The sequence below is a fragment of the Lichenostomus cassidix genome, chromosome 5 (assembly GCF_008360975.1).
Source record: "Lichenostomus cassidix isolate B80296 chromosome 5, HeHo_3.0, whole genome shotgun sequence".
NCBI lineage: Eukaryota > Metazoa > Chordata > Aves > Passeriformes > Meliphagidae > Lichenostomus > Lichenostomus cassidix.
Genome location: NC_139486.1, coordinates 43,631,381 through 43,646,511, shown reverse-complemented (window position 1 = coordinate 43,646,511; position 15,131 = coordinate 43,631,381). Strand labels below are relative to the sequence as shown.

The 15,131-nt window shown below is 39.2% G+C and overlaps 1 protein-coding gene across 1 annotated transcript in view; it reads left to right on the top strand.

Annotated features, from left to right (window-relative positions):
- Positions 1-170: 170 nt before the first annotated feature.
- Positions 171-15,131, top strand: part of PDHX (pyruvate dehydrogenase complex component X) — a 32,534-nt gene continuing 17,573 nt past the window's right edge. The window contains exons 1-4 of the mRNA XM_085062686.1: positions 171-347; positions 5,813-5,896; positions 10,228-10,328; positions 14,840-15,045. Of these exons, the coding sequence (XP_084918812.1) occupies positions 206-347; positions 5,813-5,896; positions 10,228-10,328; positions 14,840-15,045 (533 nt within the window). The 5' untranslated portion in view covers positions 171-205. The remainder of the gene's footprint in view (positions 348-5,812; positions 5,897-10,227; positions 10,329-14,839; positions 15,046-15,131) is intronic.

Genomic DNA, 15,131 nt, shown 5'->3' with positions numbered 1-15,131 from the left:
GCCAGGCTGGGCGCGGGTGTCCGTGCGGTTGCACTTGCCCACGCCTGGGGCGATCGAGCGGCCAAAGCACGGCCGGTGCTGCGGGAGGGGCAGGCGGGCCCGGGGCTCGGTGAAGCCACCCCGCGGCGCTGGGGGCGGGCCGGGTTATTTCTGCTCAGGCAGCCAGGCGGGCAGCCCCGGCGCGGTCGGGAGGGGGTGGGGCAAGATGGCGGCGTCCCTGTGGCTGAGCGGCGGCGGGGAGCGGGTGCTGAGGCTGCTGCGGGCCGGGCGCTCGGCGCTGGGCGCGGGGCTCTGCCTCCCCGCCCGGACGGGATGGAGGCACCTGCACGGCACCCGGGAGCTGCTGGGTGAGTGGCGGGCTGCCCTGCCGCGGGGACCTGCGGCGGAGAGAGCGCTGAGCGCGGCAGGTTGCGCTGGCTTGACCCTGGCTGGATGTCAGGCGCTCAGCCGAGCTGTCGCTCCTCTCCGCAACTGGGCAGGGGAGGGAAAACATATCGGAAGGGCCGTGTGCTGACATAAGAGCAGGGAGAGAGCACTCGTCGATTACGGTCATGGGCAGAACAGACTCGATTTGGGGACGTTAATTGAGTTTATTGCCAATCAAAATCAGAGCAGGGTAATGAGAAGGGGGAAAAAAACATTAAAAACACGTTTTCTTCACCCTTGCCTGCTTGCCAGGCTCTGCCTCCTCCCTTCGAGCTGCGCAGGGAGACGGGCAGGGTGTTGTGGTCAGTTCATGCCATGTTTAGTGCCGCTGCTCGGGGAGAGCAGTCGCAGCCCTTCTGCTCCAGCCTGGGGTCATTCCCACGGGAGATGGCTGCCCACGAGCTTCTCCAGCGTGAGCCCTTCCCGTGGGCGGCAGTTCCCCGTGAGCTGGGCGAGCAGCACGGGCTGTGTGTGCCAGGCGGTGGGAGCTGTGCTGCCCGGTGTCCCCGTGCGGTGCGGGGGGACAGGCGAGCAGAAAGGGGACATTGACCCATGGGGAGATGGATGACATGATGTGGGCGTGGGGTTATTTGGCACAGTGTCTTGGTTTTTGTCTCACCGCTGAAGCCAGGAGAGTGTTTTCTAAGTATAGCTAAGCACTGAAAAGGGAAGTTTTTAATTTGGTTTTTCTTGGTCCATGTTTGGCAATTCCACCATATTTCTGCTATCTTACTCTCCAGGTAATGTTTCAGATAACTGGAGAAGGGCGTGTAATGCATATTTTATGTAATTCTATTTGTTTTTTTAATGGAGAAATAGAGTTTGAGTTTATTAATTGCATGTTTAGCATCCTTTTCTACATAGAAGTCAAGGTGTGAGATTATGACAACAATCTCTCAATATGCATTTTTCAGGAGTTTGTTGTTACACAAGTTATCAGGCAGATCATCTACCCTTCCATGTTTTTCTCTGTCTCTAAGAGATGTGGGGAGAGTTATGGATCCTGAAATGAAATGTGGTCTTTCCCTACTTTATCTGTAAATTACAACTTGTAAAACACTTAAACAACCATCAGGCACATTGTTATGAGGTCCTGGTGTGATGCTGAGCATGAAATACCTGAACTCTCTGGGGTTTAAGTGCACTTACAAAGAAGTGAGCTTTCATTAACCTCCTGTAATAAAACTCAGCAGCAGTTCAGAGACAGATTAATCACTGTGGTTTAGACCTCAGCATTCTCTTCTTTCTGGCACTGGTTGCCTTTGCCGCTGTGTAGTGTGAAAATCTTGGCCTTTGCAAAACCTGCTGTGTGTGATACAGGGAATTCTATGCCTTTCTTGAAATAAATGTTATTTATTTTCAAGCTTTATTAGAAAAAAATTGCTTCTTTCTTAATATAATAGTGTACATATGCAATACAATGCAGGATAAGCTACTTCTAAATTGGTCTCATTGTTTATCTCCTTAAAGAGTTTCTGTCTGCAGTCCTCCCAGACAATCTGTTGTAGTACTTTAATTGAGAATTCTTATTACATAGCTGGAGTTAAATTTCTAAATTTGGATATGCAAATGACTAAAATCTTCTTATTTAATTCCTTATAGTAAGCTTTTTAGTGCTAGGGTGGATAGATCACACCTTTAACTCATTCAGGCTTTTCTCATTCAACCCTTCTAGTATCCTTACAGCTTTTCAAGATGGTCTGTATTTTGGTGACACCATTTTTCTTAAGCTTATTGTTACCTCTCAGATGAAAACAGAGAGGAAAATGTATAAGTTCTCTGGTAAAATACAGCTCCTTTGGACATGAAACTCACTCTTGGTTCCTAGTTTGACAATTTAAAGTTAAATCAATTTTATTTTAGGATAAGTTTTATTTCTCCACTTTTCTGTTTCTGAAAAAGCCACTATCTGAAGTATTGGTTCATGTGGATCTAGTTTTTCATGTCACATTAGTCTTTTGTTTCTCTGTATGTTTCTTTCCTTGTCTGTGGTGCTGGCAGAGGAAAAGTTATTTTGCATGATTAAAACAATTAATTCAGAATGGAATTCCTAGTTTTTTGGGTTTTTTTTAGGTCTTCTTCCTTTTTTATTCAGATAATTGATATGTAATTGTTGTGGTTTGACCCTGGCCAAATGCCAGGCACTTATGACATCTGCTCTCTCTGCTTTGCCCTGCCACAGCTGGGCAGAGGAGAGGGAAAAAAGTTAACACGCAAAGGGTTCAGGGCATGGGTTCACACAGGGGACTGGGAGCAGATGCACTGAGGGAAAAACAGGCTGAACTTAAATTTGTGAAGTTCCTTCCTTCTACTTGGTATCCAGTTTTATTTATTTATTTATTCATATAATGGGTACTTGCTGCTGGAATTCCTCTTCTAACTTGAGCAAAGGACCAGAATGGATTGTATGTTTTGTGGTAGTTGCTCATAACGTTGAAGGGGAAATGTTACAGTGGTACAAATTTGTTGCTCAGTATTGTATTTATGCGAAAGTATGAAGCATATTCTGGGAAATGGATCAAGTAGCTCTTAATGGAAGATAAATTTGAACCACCATGTTTAAAAATTAATTTTTCCTCATTAAAATGTGGATTATTTTCACTTCTTTTTAAATGAGGTCTGTCCACTAGTTCTCAATAATCCTAGATATTTGTGGGCTATAACTTCAAAATAATGTTTTGATAACGTTTTGATTTTTGAAGTCAGACTTGTCAAGTTAGACGTATGAAACAGAAAACTTCTTTGCCTCCTATATTGTATTGTTTTTCTGCATGCTGTTATTGATAAATATTATTTTTGGGTAAATGTGTATAGGACAATTGTTAACTCATACTTCGTACTTCAATTTGTCAATCATACTTCATTTATCAAATAAAGTTTTTTAGTATTGAACACAGATAAGCATTCATTTACCTAACATAGTTCATTTTGCTGTTAATTAGTCTGAGAGGTTGCAAGAATAAACTTTTTAAAGAAAGTGCTTGGAGGTTACTCAGATGGGAATTGTGAGTGTTAAAAGGAACATTGTTTGGATGCATTTATAAACATTGAAGTCATGAGTAATATTAAACTGAAACTACCATGGAAAGACTGAAACAAAAAAATGTTTATTTGCTCATGCAGTCTTCTGGGAACATCAGCCATGCAATTGAGCTCATTTCCACAAAACTCAAGTGTTCTGGGTAGTGTGAGCCTGATAGTGTTTCTGTCTTGGGGATTTTGGGGAATAACTAACTCACTCTCTGCTCTTGGTGCATTTTAAAATATCAAGATCATTGATGACTGCTTAGGTCATTAGAGGTTTGCTGCAATGTTTCCATTTCACATTTTAAAAAATTATAGAATGGTCATCTAGTCCAACGCCCTGCAATGAGCAGGGAGATCTTCAAATAGACCAGGTTGCTGAGAACCCCATCCAACCTGACCTGGAATGTTCCCAGTGATAGGGCATCCACCACCACTCTGGGCAGTCTGTTTCTGTCTTTTGCATCTCTCATTGTAAAAATCTGCCTTATATCTAGTCTAAATCTACCCTCTTGAAATTCAAACAAGGACAAGTACTCCTTGTCCTATTGCTATTGGCCCTATTAAAAAGTCTGTCCCTATCTTTCTTAGAAGCCCCCTTTAGTAAATGTTGAAGGGCTGCAATAAGGTCTCCCTGGAGCTTTCTCTTCTTCACTGAACAGCTCCAACTCTCTCGATGTTTCTTTGTGCAAGTGGTGCTCCATCCCTCATAGTTTTTGTGGCTGTCCTCTGGACCCTCTAACACATCCATGTCTTTCCTGTGCTGAGGACTCAAGAGCTGGATGCAGTACTCCAGGTGGGATCCTGCCAGAGCACAGTAGAGGGACAGAATCACATCCCTTGACCTGCTGGCCATGCTGCTTTTCATGTGTCCCAGGATATGTTTGCCTTCTGGTCTCTGAGCCAGAACTGCCACGTGGCAGCTTTTCATCTGCCAGTACCTCCAAGAGACTTGTCACCAATGTCCATGCAGGCACTGAGAAGATGACCTCTACCCTCTGGATATGACCATCCAAGCAATTCCTCACCCATGAAACAGTCCACCCATCAAATCCTTATTTCATCAGTTGAGAGAGAACCATGTTGTGGGGGACCATGCCAAAGGCCTTACAGAAGTCCAGAGAGGTGACTTCCATAGCCCTTCCCTTGTGCACTGGTGTAGTTGCTCTGTCTCAGAAAGCCACTAGGTTGGTCAGGCAGGACTTGCCCTTCATGAAGCTGTTCTGGCTGTCCTGCATCACCTCCCTGTCCTCCATGTGCCTTAGCACAGCTTCTGGAAGAAAAGGGGCAAGGAAAAAAACTAGAAGAATTTTGAGCTGAAAAGCAGATAATAAGGTAAAAAATTGAAAAAGGATTAATTTCAAAGATTTTTTCCTTTTTTAGTTGCTCCTGATTACTCTAAGCAGTATATCAGCAGGGAGAAATGTGGTGTTGTTTCCTAACCACCTTAATGCTGGCTATTAGAGAAAAGGGAATATGAAGTAGAAGTAAACCTTGCCACTGTGTACATTGTACCTTCTATGTGTCTGTTTCTGTTCTCTGATTGAATACAGAGACATATAGTTCAAGAAAAAGCCTCAAAAATCACATACTGGAAAGCTGCTTTTACAAAATTGTATCTAAAAAGATATATTTTTTTTTTTTGGCCTCATAACTATTTGTAAAAGTTCAGAAAGGTAGGATCTCTCATATTAATGTCAGAATACCACTTTAGTACAGTGGATCAGATAACAACAGATATAATTTGCTGTGAAGCCAAGGACTGTGCTTTATCCTGAGCTCTGCCCGCAGAAGAATTCCACTAACATGGCACACAGTTGCTGTTACACAGTGCTGCTTCTGCATATGGGTTTACTGAGCCAAGACAAAATCACTGAACTTGAAATTAAGCAATTTCTGCAAAGTAGATATAGTTTTCTCTTAAAAGGATAAATAAACATTATAAAAGTTTATCAGTGGAAGAGTGTCTGGAATACTTGGATGACAAAGGCTTCATTAATTTAAAAAATACGCTTTAATCTGGAAAAAATTCCACAGCCTGGGTCAAGGAGGAGAAGGAGGACAGGCAAAAGGAGGATGTAGTGCTTTTGGTGGATTATGAGATGATCAACAAAGCTTCAGGTCTAGGAATTCAGGGTTCTTGAATTTCCATTTCTTTTGTAATGCACCTTGTTTTCCTTTGTGCTCTTTGGTGGGCATCCTGGTATGTAAGCTTAAAAAACAAGAGCATCATAGTGAATATTTTGTTCCATTATCTTTCAGATTCATGCACTTTTAATTTCATTTGTGTTAAGCAGTTAACTGAGAAAAAAATTATACTGAAAAAGTACTCAGTTGAGATAACCACATGCTTGTTTTGCAGGTACACCTGGTATAAAAGTTCTTATGCCTGCACTTTCTCCAACAATGGAAGAAGGAAACATTGTGAAATGGTTAAAAAAGGAAGGTAAGATAGCATTTTCTGTGATCACATTTTCCATAGTTTTTCAGCTATGCAAATCTTTTCTGTAAGAACAAGATCATTCTTCCTGGTTATAGATTAGTATTCTGAAGCAAATTGATGCACAGTTGCTGTCATCATGAGCAATACCTGCTTTGAAATTCTTGGTTCTTGAAATGTTTTTTTGCTTATTGTCCTAAAGATTGCATTTACCATATTTTTGAAAAATTTTCATTAGGCTCTTCCAGGGTATGAGTGTGTGTGCTGTTTTTAATTCCCTGTGTTGTCATGCTGATCAGTAACTTTGGAAGTCTGAGAGCCATTGACTTTGGGGAGGGTCTCTGTTTCATTATTCTGCTGTGTTATGGAATACCATGAAAGATACGGTATTTTTTAATATCTTAATTATAGTCCACAGTTAAAGCTGAGAGAAATTTAAATTACTTTCACAACCCTAGTACCAAATGGGGAGATTTTTCCCTAAAAGAACCCAAACTGAAAACCAGATTACTCATCCAAAAAAAGCTTGAACTCTGTGCTCTGACAACTACGTGCTTCTGTTAAAATATTTTGGAGCATCTGGCTAAAAAGTCTGTCAAGTTTTTTCTTTGTGTAGGTTGTATGTAAATGAAAAATGATCTGTAGAAGAGCCAGCAGTTCCTTTTCTGTCAGGAGACCTTTTTCCTGTGTAGTCCTACCCCGTCCCTTCTTCACTTTAATATTAAAACTGAATTTTGACGGTAGTTTTGGATTCCAGGTAGCAGTTGTTCATTGGTATAGGACGCCATGCAGGGTTTTAGATGGCAGTGGGAATATATCTTTTTCACATGAACTTTTAGATTTCCTAAAGAGATGAATACATCTGGAGAAAAGAAAATATTTAAATCTTATTATCTTTGACAGACACAATTTGGATTGCTAAATGTGTTTTGTCTATTGTTCCTAGATAAGGCTTTTCTTTTGGCTTATCCTTTTTAGTTTTAATACAGCTTCTGTTATTGTGGTACTGAAGCACTTTGCTTTTCTACATTTTGAGTACATTTTGAGAGGTGGCTGGAAGGCAGCCTCTTGCTGCAGTAGTGGACTTGACCTTTTGCTCATAAAACTTTTAGTAAGAATTTCTGCAGAATTTGCTGGATACAATACAGAAGTTTGTCTATCAAAAAAATTGCACTGGTATTCTTGAAACTTTCAATCAGCTTTGCTCATTAAAAAATGTTAGAATGTAAAAGCTATGTAGTGGTTTTTCTCAGTCTTTCCACTACCTTTCCACCCTATCACTGAAGAAAAAAAAGCTTCACACCTCTTTTAATTAGGTTAAAATCAAATCTTAATTGATGATTGGTCTTTCAAAGAAAACTATTTTAGTATTTTTATTGCTCTATTTTCCATTTAGAAAGAAGACCAAATAGAATATTTTGTTTTACTGGCCACATCTGTGACCATAACTAGTTAGTTCCTATCAATATTTTTGCTTCTTCCTTATAGTATGGACAATAAACATAAAGACAAAAAAAAAGAAGCTCTTAACTTCTTTATTCACCAGAGCATTTGCCACGTAAAAGGAGTATTGTTGCTGAATGTAAGTGTTTGACAATCTAATATCCGAGAAAATATGTATTTTTAAGCAGTTGACAGAAGCAAGCTGCTTGCATATGAAATGTTTTTCCCTCTGTCTAACCAGAAGGGGTCAGTATAATACTATTCTGATAATTTTTCCTGTTCTTTGTGTAAATATCAAATGTTTTCCTTTTACCGTTTCACAGGATGGACAGATAATTTCACTACTGCAGAAGGAAAAGTGCTGAATTTAATTGACAGCTTTACTTTTCTTTCTCATTATTAATGCAGTTTCATGTTGATTCCTGTGGGTAATAAAGTCATTCTCACAAAGATAAAACTATGTTTCTAAAAACTTGTATTTATTATGTATGAATTTAATGTTGATGAAAGATGGTGGACTGACAGCCCAGGAGACCAAAATCCTCTTGTTAACGTGGGCAGAAAACAGAATATACAGCAGTGTTGGCAGCATCCACATGCAGTGTAACTCTGCTACCGTTTGAGACATCAGCTCCAGGGACTTCAGTATCTGTGTTCAGCTCTGATTATATTTGCAAAGAGCGCATTAAGAAATATATCTTGTGATTTGGATACTTTTCTGTCAGTAGTTGAACAGAGCACGAAGGCTATTGGATGCCAATTGGATCTCCTAGAAGGAAACTGCTTCAGTAGAAATCCTAACCATTCAGCCTCAGTAAAACCAAATCAAACAAAAAACAAACAAATTAAAAAAAAAAACCCAACAAGCAAACAAACAAAAAGCTCAAGCCCCACCCAAGATTTTTCAAGGGTGTAATCTGAGAGCCCCTGTTCAGGTAACTTCTGTTGCAAACACTGCTCTCAGTTTAAAGTGTAAGAGCAAAGATGTGCTTTGCAAAGTGTTCATTCCAATTCTAATTATTGGGAAAGCTGATATGTAATTGACATCAAAGTGTGATAGGAACTATCACAAATTTTGCAATCTCTAATGACAGTAACTCTGGTCCTTTCTATTGCCCTTGGGTACTGAAACACACATAGGATGTGAATGCTGCAGTGAGGTATTCTTATACTGCATTTAGTCAATTGCCTTTCAAATTTGTGGCAACTTTATGGCTGCAGTAATGAAAGGAAAAAAAAAATGTAGTGGAAAAGTGGTTTATCCTGTTCTCTGAAGATGTTTTCTCTTGCCTTCCCTGTGCAAAGGAATATTTAGTTTTCTGTGAACAGCCTCAGGTACTTAAGTTGAGATGTGATGTGTGACAAACACAGGGATGCGGTATTTGCCTTGGCTGGCCTACACTGCTGGAGGTGCTGCTGATGGTCTCTGAGCACTGAGATTTCTTTTAATGGTGCAGAACACCTACTGTCTGATGGCAGATTAAGGTACAGAGTTAAGCTCCTTTCTGCTTGCTAATCTTAGCTCTGTAAATTACAGAATTTGCCCAACAATTTGATTTCTTAACAGCTAAGAAGTACTTGCCTAATGATCTGATATATGGGCTACTTGAATTAATGATCCAGTGAAATTAAAACACTAGTACAGAGCCTGGAGTTTTGACTTCCTCTTATAAGCTGTTCATGCTCTAGTTACTGCAAAGTTTAATGTGGCTTTTAGATTATTACATTAAAAAGATGAAGGGTATTTCTCTACCAATTTCTGTAATAGGAATGTTTATGACTTATAAAAGTATGTAGGTGACTGAGCTTTTGATGTTTTCATTCAACACAAATGAGATACAACACCTCATTTTCGCTTTCTAATTCACGTAGTTCTGAAACAGGAAATAATTTTTTATTATAGTGTTTGTCTCTTACCTGAATAGAAGTGGTAACCTGCACTAGGTTTTCATTCTGATCCTTAAATAGAGCCATATCAGTAATTAAATGCTTAGACAGGTAATGCTGTTGCAGCATTTCTGGTGATGGAGAAATATTAAAATTTTACTTACTATAAAATTGTAGGCATGTTTTAAGCTTGTATGTATTGTCTCTATCAGGAAAAAGTTGTATTTTGTTGGAAACCAAAACATTCAACTGCCTCACAGTTTTTAATGTAATTTCAGTTTTAATGTTGGCCATCTAGTCAGTATTGATTTGTCAAAATAATCCAGACACATAATATCTTTATCATCTGCTAGCAGATACAGATATTCTTCAAAAGCAGAGGAAGAGTACGCTTTAGAGTTAATCTTGGATTTGTGTCATGTAGCAAAAGAAATTTGTAGCACTCATGCATATTTTTATTTCACAAAGTATGAATGAATGCTTAAAAAACCTTTCTGAATTATATAGGAGATTAAGCAAGCTTGCAGCTGTGCTTTCCCAAAGACATTAAAATTCCTGAGGTTTTCATCTGAATGTCTTTAATAGTGTAGATTCCAGTTACAGAACTATGATATTGTTATAAACAGTTTTACATAGCTTGCTCTGACTGGTGGCTACCAGTGAATATAGAAGGCTTAGTATTTTATTCATGGCAGTGCTACTGAGTATGAGGTTCTGGAAATAAATTTCATGTGTGTGTATTTCCTCTTGGAAAGCCTAGTGTAAATACCAATATTTGGAACATATCAATGTTCTGCCACAGCAGTCTGTGTTTCTTGAATCTTGGTGATTTTATTTGGAAGGGAAAGATACAATATGATAAGTAATGATGGGGGATCAACTAGCTATAAATTACATTAAAGAATACAAAATGGCTATATTGCATGGTGATTATCTATCTTCCATGGTTAAATAAATATGAAAGGAAGGTTAGGATAAGTGTTCTTAAGTTCTGTTGTATTTTGCAGGTGACACAGTGAACGTTGGAGATGCATTGTGTGAAATTGAAACGGACAAAGCAGTGGTTACCATGGAATCAAGTGAAGATGGCATATTGGCTAAAATACTGGTAAGGATCCTGCATTTCTGAGTAGAGTGATATAACTTACCTTCAGACTGTTGTTCAGCCTATTGCCTCAAAAACTAGTTTGGATAGCTAAATTTCTGCTCAGCATTCAGAGAAATGCACTTGCTTGCATTCCTAGGGGAAAATAATTGCTCTATTTGTTCAATATGTGTACCAAACAATTGGTACATGGTACATGATTTTATATATATTTAATGGATTTTCACCTAACCTGATTGAATTAGGTTGCTTTGTATGTTTGACACGTTTTGAGGTAGGTCTATGAAATATTGTAGTTTATGACACCTCTTCCAATTGATTTACTTGTTTTCCTATAACGCAATGTAATATGGAATTTTGGGTGGTACTTCAGCCAGGATGTGTTGTCTCTGTGCTAGATTGTCTTGTGCTAGTCATTCAGGGTGGAATTTCCTCTATCAAAATGACATCGATTAAGCTTAATATAAAGAACAAGAACTGTGTTGAGTTAGAAATTTTCCAGTCTCATTTTCGTGCTGGTGGTGTATTGCAGCTGTTTCTTCTCTCCCTCCACAATAATTAAACAATAGGCTGAATTGGAAGAATTTGGAATAAAGTAAGTAAAAATATAAGAGATGTGTACTTATAGTAAAGATTATCTTAATTTGGTCAGGGAGGTCTCCTCTAGGGAATACCTACTCATGAGTTGTGAATCATGTAATTATATATATTAGGCACACTGGTATTAATTGCAATCCAGCTACTTCGGAAACAGCAGAATAGGCATGGATACAAACTAGTTCCTGGAGCCATGAGAAAATTCTACCCTACACACAGTGAGACGTGTTTCTGCTGCTATTACAAAAGCTTTTTGGATTTGTATATTAGACTTCCTGTCTCTGCTACAGTTGCATTTTCTCACATCAGTATGTATTTGCACAGTTATCCTTTGCAAAAACAGAAAAGGGAGAGTAGTTTCCTGTGTGGCAGCATTCAAGAAGTGATGTTCTGTTTAGTGTCTTCCTTTTTTGTATCAGCAAAGGCAACATCCTTCGCAAAAGTGAAAGCTTCAAGATATGTGGGGAGCTGGTTAGGGAGGAGAGGGGAAGTAAGGTGGAACTCAGGTGTAAGTAAACTCTATCAGGGCTTACAAAAACTGTCATTAGTGTTTAATTTCTACATGATAACTTGTATTCAAACATTACTGTATATAGACAAGTAAGAGCCTTTAAAATAGTTTTCTTTCTTTTAATTGCATTGCTAAATAGTGTTTTTTACTAGATGTTCAGTCTTTTTGCTGCACCTCGAAACTTCTAAGTTTTTGTGTTCAACTGTGGAGCCACCCATTTAAGAAGTTTCACAGGATCTGTTCTGCTATCCCACTCTGAAGTCTCACATCAGATATATTTTTTAATGTATTTTTAGTGTCCCTGCAGTTATTTAAATAATTGCTGGGCAATGCTTTCACTATTTTTGCATTTGCAGACACTACTTTGTTAGACTATGTGAGGAGGAGATACGGGGATTCTCTCTGTCAAAAGTATTAAGGAATTAATGCTGGAAAAATATTTTTTAAAAATTTGAAATTATCCGAGTTTTTTAATAGTAATTTATGATGCCTACAAGTAACATTAGTATTTCAGAAGCTGTGGGGTTTTTTTGTTTCCTGTTTTGTATTCCAAATGCATTGCAAATTTCAAAATTTCTTTTTGTGCAGTGCTCTTGTGGCATGTTCTTTGATAGATCAAAGCCAGACTTTCCAGCAGCTGCATAGCTTCCATACAGCTATATCAGTGTCATGGAGCTGTGACATTCAGCCTTAGTTATATCCATATCATCCAGTAACAATCCTATGCCAAGAGCTGAACCTGAGAAGGAAATACCAGGAGGTAGAAAGTAACCATAATATCTTTCTGAATAAGGGAAGAGAAGCAGCTTTGTTGGAGTAACATGAACAGATTATTATGCAAACCCAATCTTTAATGGATTCTTTTAGTCCTTGGAATCTAGAAATGGTAGGCCTAAGAATTAGAGTACAGAATAGACATGCTTTTATTCCAGTCTCCTTAAAAGTACAGAAAAAACCTGATGTTTTAGAAACTGAAATAAGAAGAAAGCACTAAGATCAGATTTTTTCTTCTTTTTTTCCCTGGCTCAGGTGTGATTTTTGGTTGTGTTTCTGCCATGTCTGGTGGATATTTCTGCTCTATATTGGGTGTTCAGTAGATGTTCATGTAAGGTTTATAAAATAAGCTGTGTCAGGTATGTGGATAGGGGGATGATTACCTATTGAAAAGACTCCTTCCAAAGGCTGCTCAGAAGTTTCAGATGTGATGTAGTTGATGGGAATTTAAGAATGTTTTGTGCCTCTGAGCTAGCATCTGGCTGAATTTTACTCACTTTCTAAAAGAAATAAGACAAAAATGTTGTGCTTTTTGATGCCAGCTACAATTCTGAACCATCTTGACTGAGTTCAGTATGGAAAACTTGAGTCAAATAAGCAGAGTCTGCTTAATGCTTTGGGTTTTTCATTTAAAGATAGAAGGTTCATTAGGTTAAATTAATTCAACTTGTGTAACTCTTCTTGGTTTTTCTTGACTGCATAATCTCTTATGGTTTAAGAAAGAGCAGCCTAACAGTAAAATAGAAACTCATGCATATATATTTCTTTTTTATCTGAATAGGTCTTTTAATGAACATGTCTGATTCAGTGTAAAATGCAGTAAAAGATTAAGTAACTGAATGTATTATTAGAAGGGTAATTTCAGAAAGATGATTATTCTTTCAGTAGAGTTGGTTCTTAAATTAACAGTGATTGATTGTTGAAGAACTGTTATTAATTGTTGAGGAATAGACTTATAGCAGGTAGCTGGGTGTGCAGCTGCAGTGAGAGCTGCAGGTTGTGTTACTGGCCACAATTAAAATTGCTTTAGGGATCCAGGTGTCTGAGATTTTGCTATGGGAAGCCCAGGGCCAATCCAGTGAGGAAACCTTGTCTGACTGTGTGGGCAAGGTGTGGCAGGGAGCCAAGAGGGGCACCCATGGGGTCACTGGAGCCTCCCACTGTGAAGGGGCTTCAGTCCCAGCTCACATGGAAGGACTGTGACTGCCAGAGTGGCTCCTGGATGGTCAGACAGGAAAGTTTCCCTAATATTAGTATCTACTACCATTTTCTCATTCATGACCTAAATGAGAATTCGTATGGAAACCATTATAAATAAAAATTCAGCTGCAGAATGAGCCAGCATAAGTTCTGTCCACTTTTTTTCTTAGTGGAGGAAATAAACATTTACTTTAGTATATATTTGTCAGTGACTAAAACTCTATGTTGCAGTGGCAAAAGCTCCAAGGAAATTTGATTTCTCAGTGCACTTACCTCCAATTTTTTCTGCCTGTTATAGTCACCTGTGCTTTGCTGGTTTGTCAGCAAAGTTAGGAATTTTTTTACTTTACTTGGCTACATACAACCATTGAATGGTTTGGGTTGTAAGGGACCTTAAAGATCACCTCATTCCAACCCTCCTGGCAGGGATGTCATTCACTAAAACAGGTAGTGCAGAGCCCCATCCAACCTAGCCCTGGATACTTCTGGGAATAGGGCATCCACAACCTGTTCCAGTGCTTCACCATCTCTGAGTAAAGAATTTTTTCCAAATCTAAACCTGCCCTCTTTGGTTGGAAAACCATTGTCCCTTGTCCTGCCTATATAAAAAGGCCCTCTCCGTCCCTTTTATAAGCCCTTTCTGGGTATTGGAAGGCTGCTATAATGTCTCTCCAAAGCCTTCTCTTCTCCAAGCTTAACAGCTCCAGCTCTCTCAGCCTGTTTTCGCAGGAGAGGTGCTTCAGCCCTCTGGTCATCTTTGTGCCCCTCCTCTGGACCCCCTCTTAACAGGTCCATGTCTTGTGTTGAGGACCCCAGACGTGGAAACAACACTCTAGGTGAGTTTTCACAGAAGTGGAGTAGAGGAAGATAATCATCTCCCTCACCCTGCTGGCCACACTCCGGCATTTGCCTTTCTGGGCTGTAAATCCACACTGTTGACTTGTGGTCAGCCTCTCATCCCAGAACCCTCAAGTCCTTCTACTTATTTCAGCTCTTTCTACATTTGAGATTCTAGGGTTCTTTGAGGTTTATACAGGTTTTTTTTGGGGTTTTTTTGTTTTGTGAGTAATGAAAATGCAGCAGTGACTCAAAAATCCAGGAGATGAGAAATTATGCAAAATTGTAACAATTTTTCTTTTTCTATTCTAGTTCTGAGCTGCAAAAGCTGTGTGTATAAAAAGTTACTTTATTTCTGAATGCTAACTTTAGGTGTATGGGATTTGGGGGCATAAGTTAATGTTCCTCACCTTATAATAGCAATTTTAATTAATTTCAGTCTTGAAATATCTTATTAATAGTAGCAATAAAATGGGATATATCTTACTGATGAATTGTCATTAATATGTCTGTAACTTTGACATCTACTGTTTTTAGTCATATTAGAGTGGACAGAGCAATATGAAACTTAATGTTCTCATTCCCTTAAACTCAGGCGGAAGAAGGAAGCAAAAATGTACGCTTGGGCACCCTAATTGGGCTGCTGGTGGAGGAAGGACAGGACTGGAAGCAAGTGGAGGTGCCAGCTGATGCTGGTGTTCCATCTTCTGCAGCTCCACCTGCACCTGCAAGTGCCCCAGCTCCTGCAGCTCCTTCAGTTTCAGCCCCTCCTAAAGTGCAACATGAACCTGGGAAATTGCAGTAAGTTTCTATGTTTGGTACAAAATGGACCTCTTCATTAGATCAGTAGACCTGAACCAAGAAAAACCTTTTGTCCCTTTTTACCT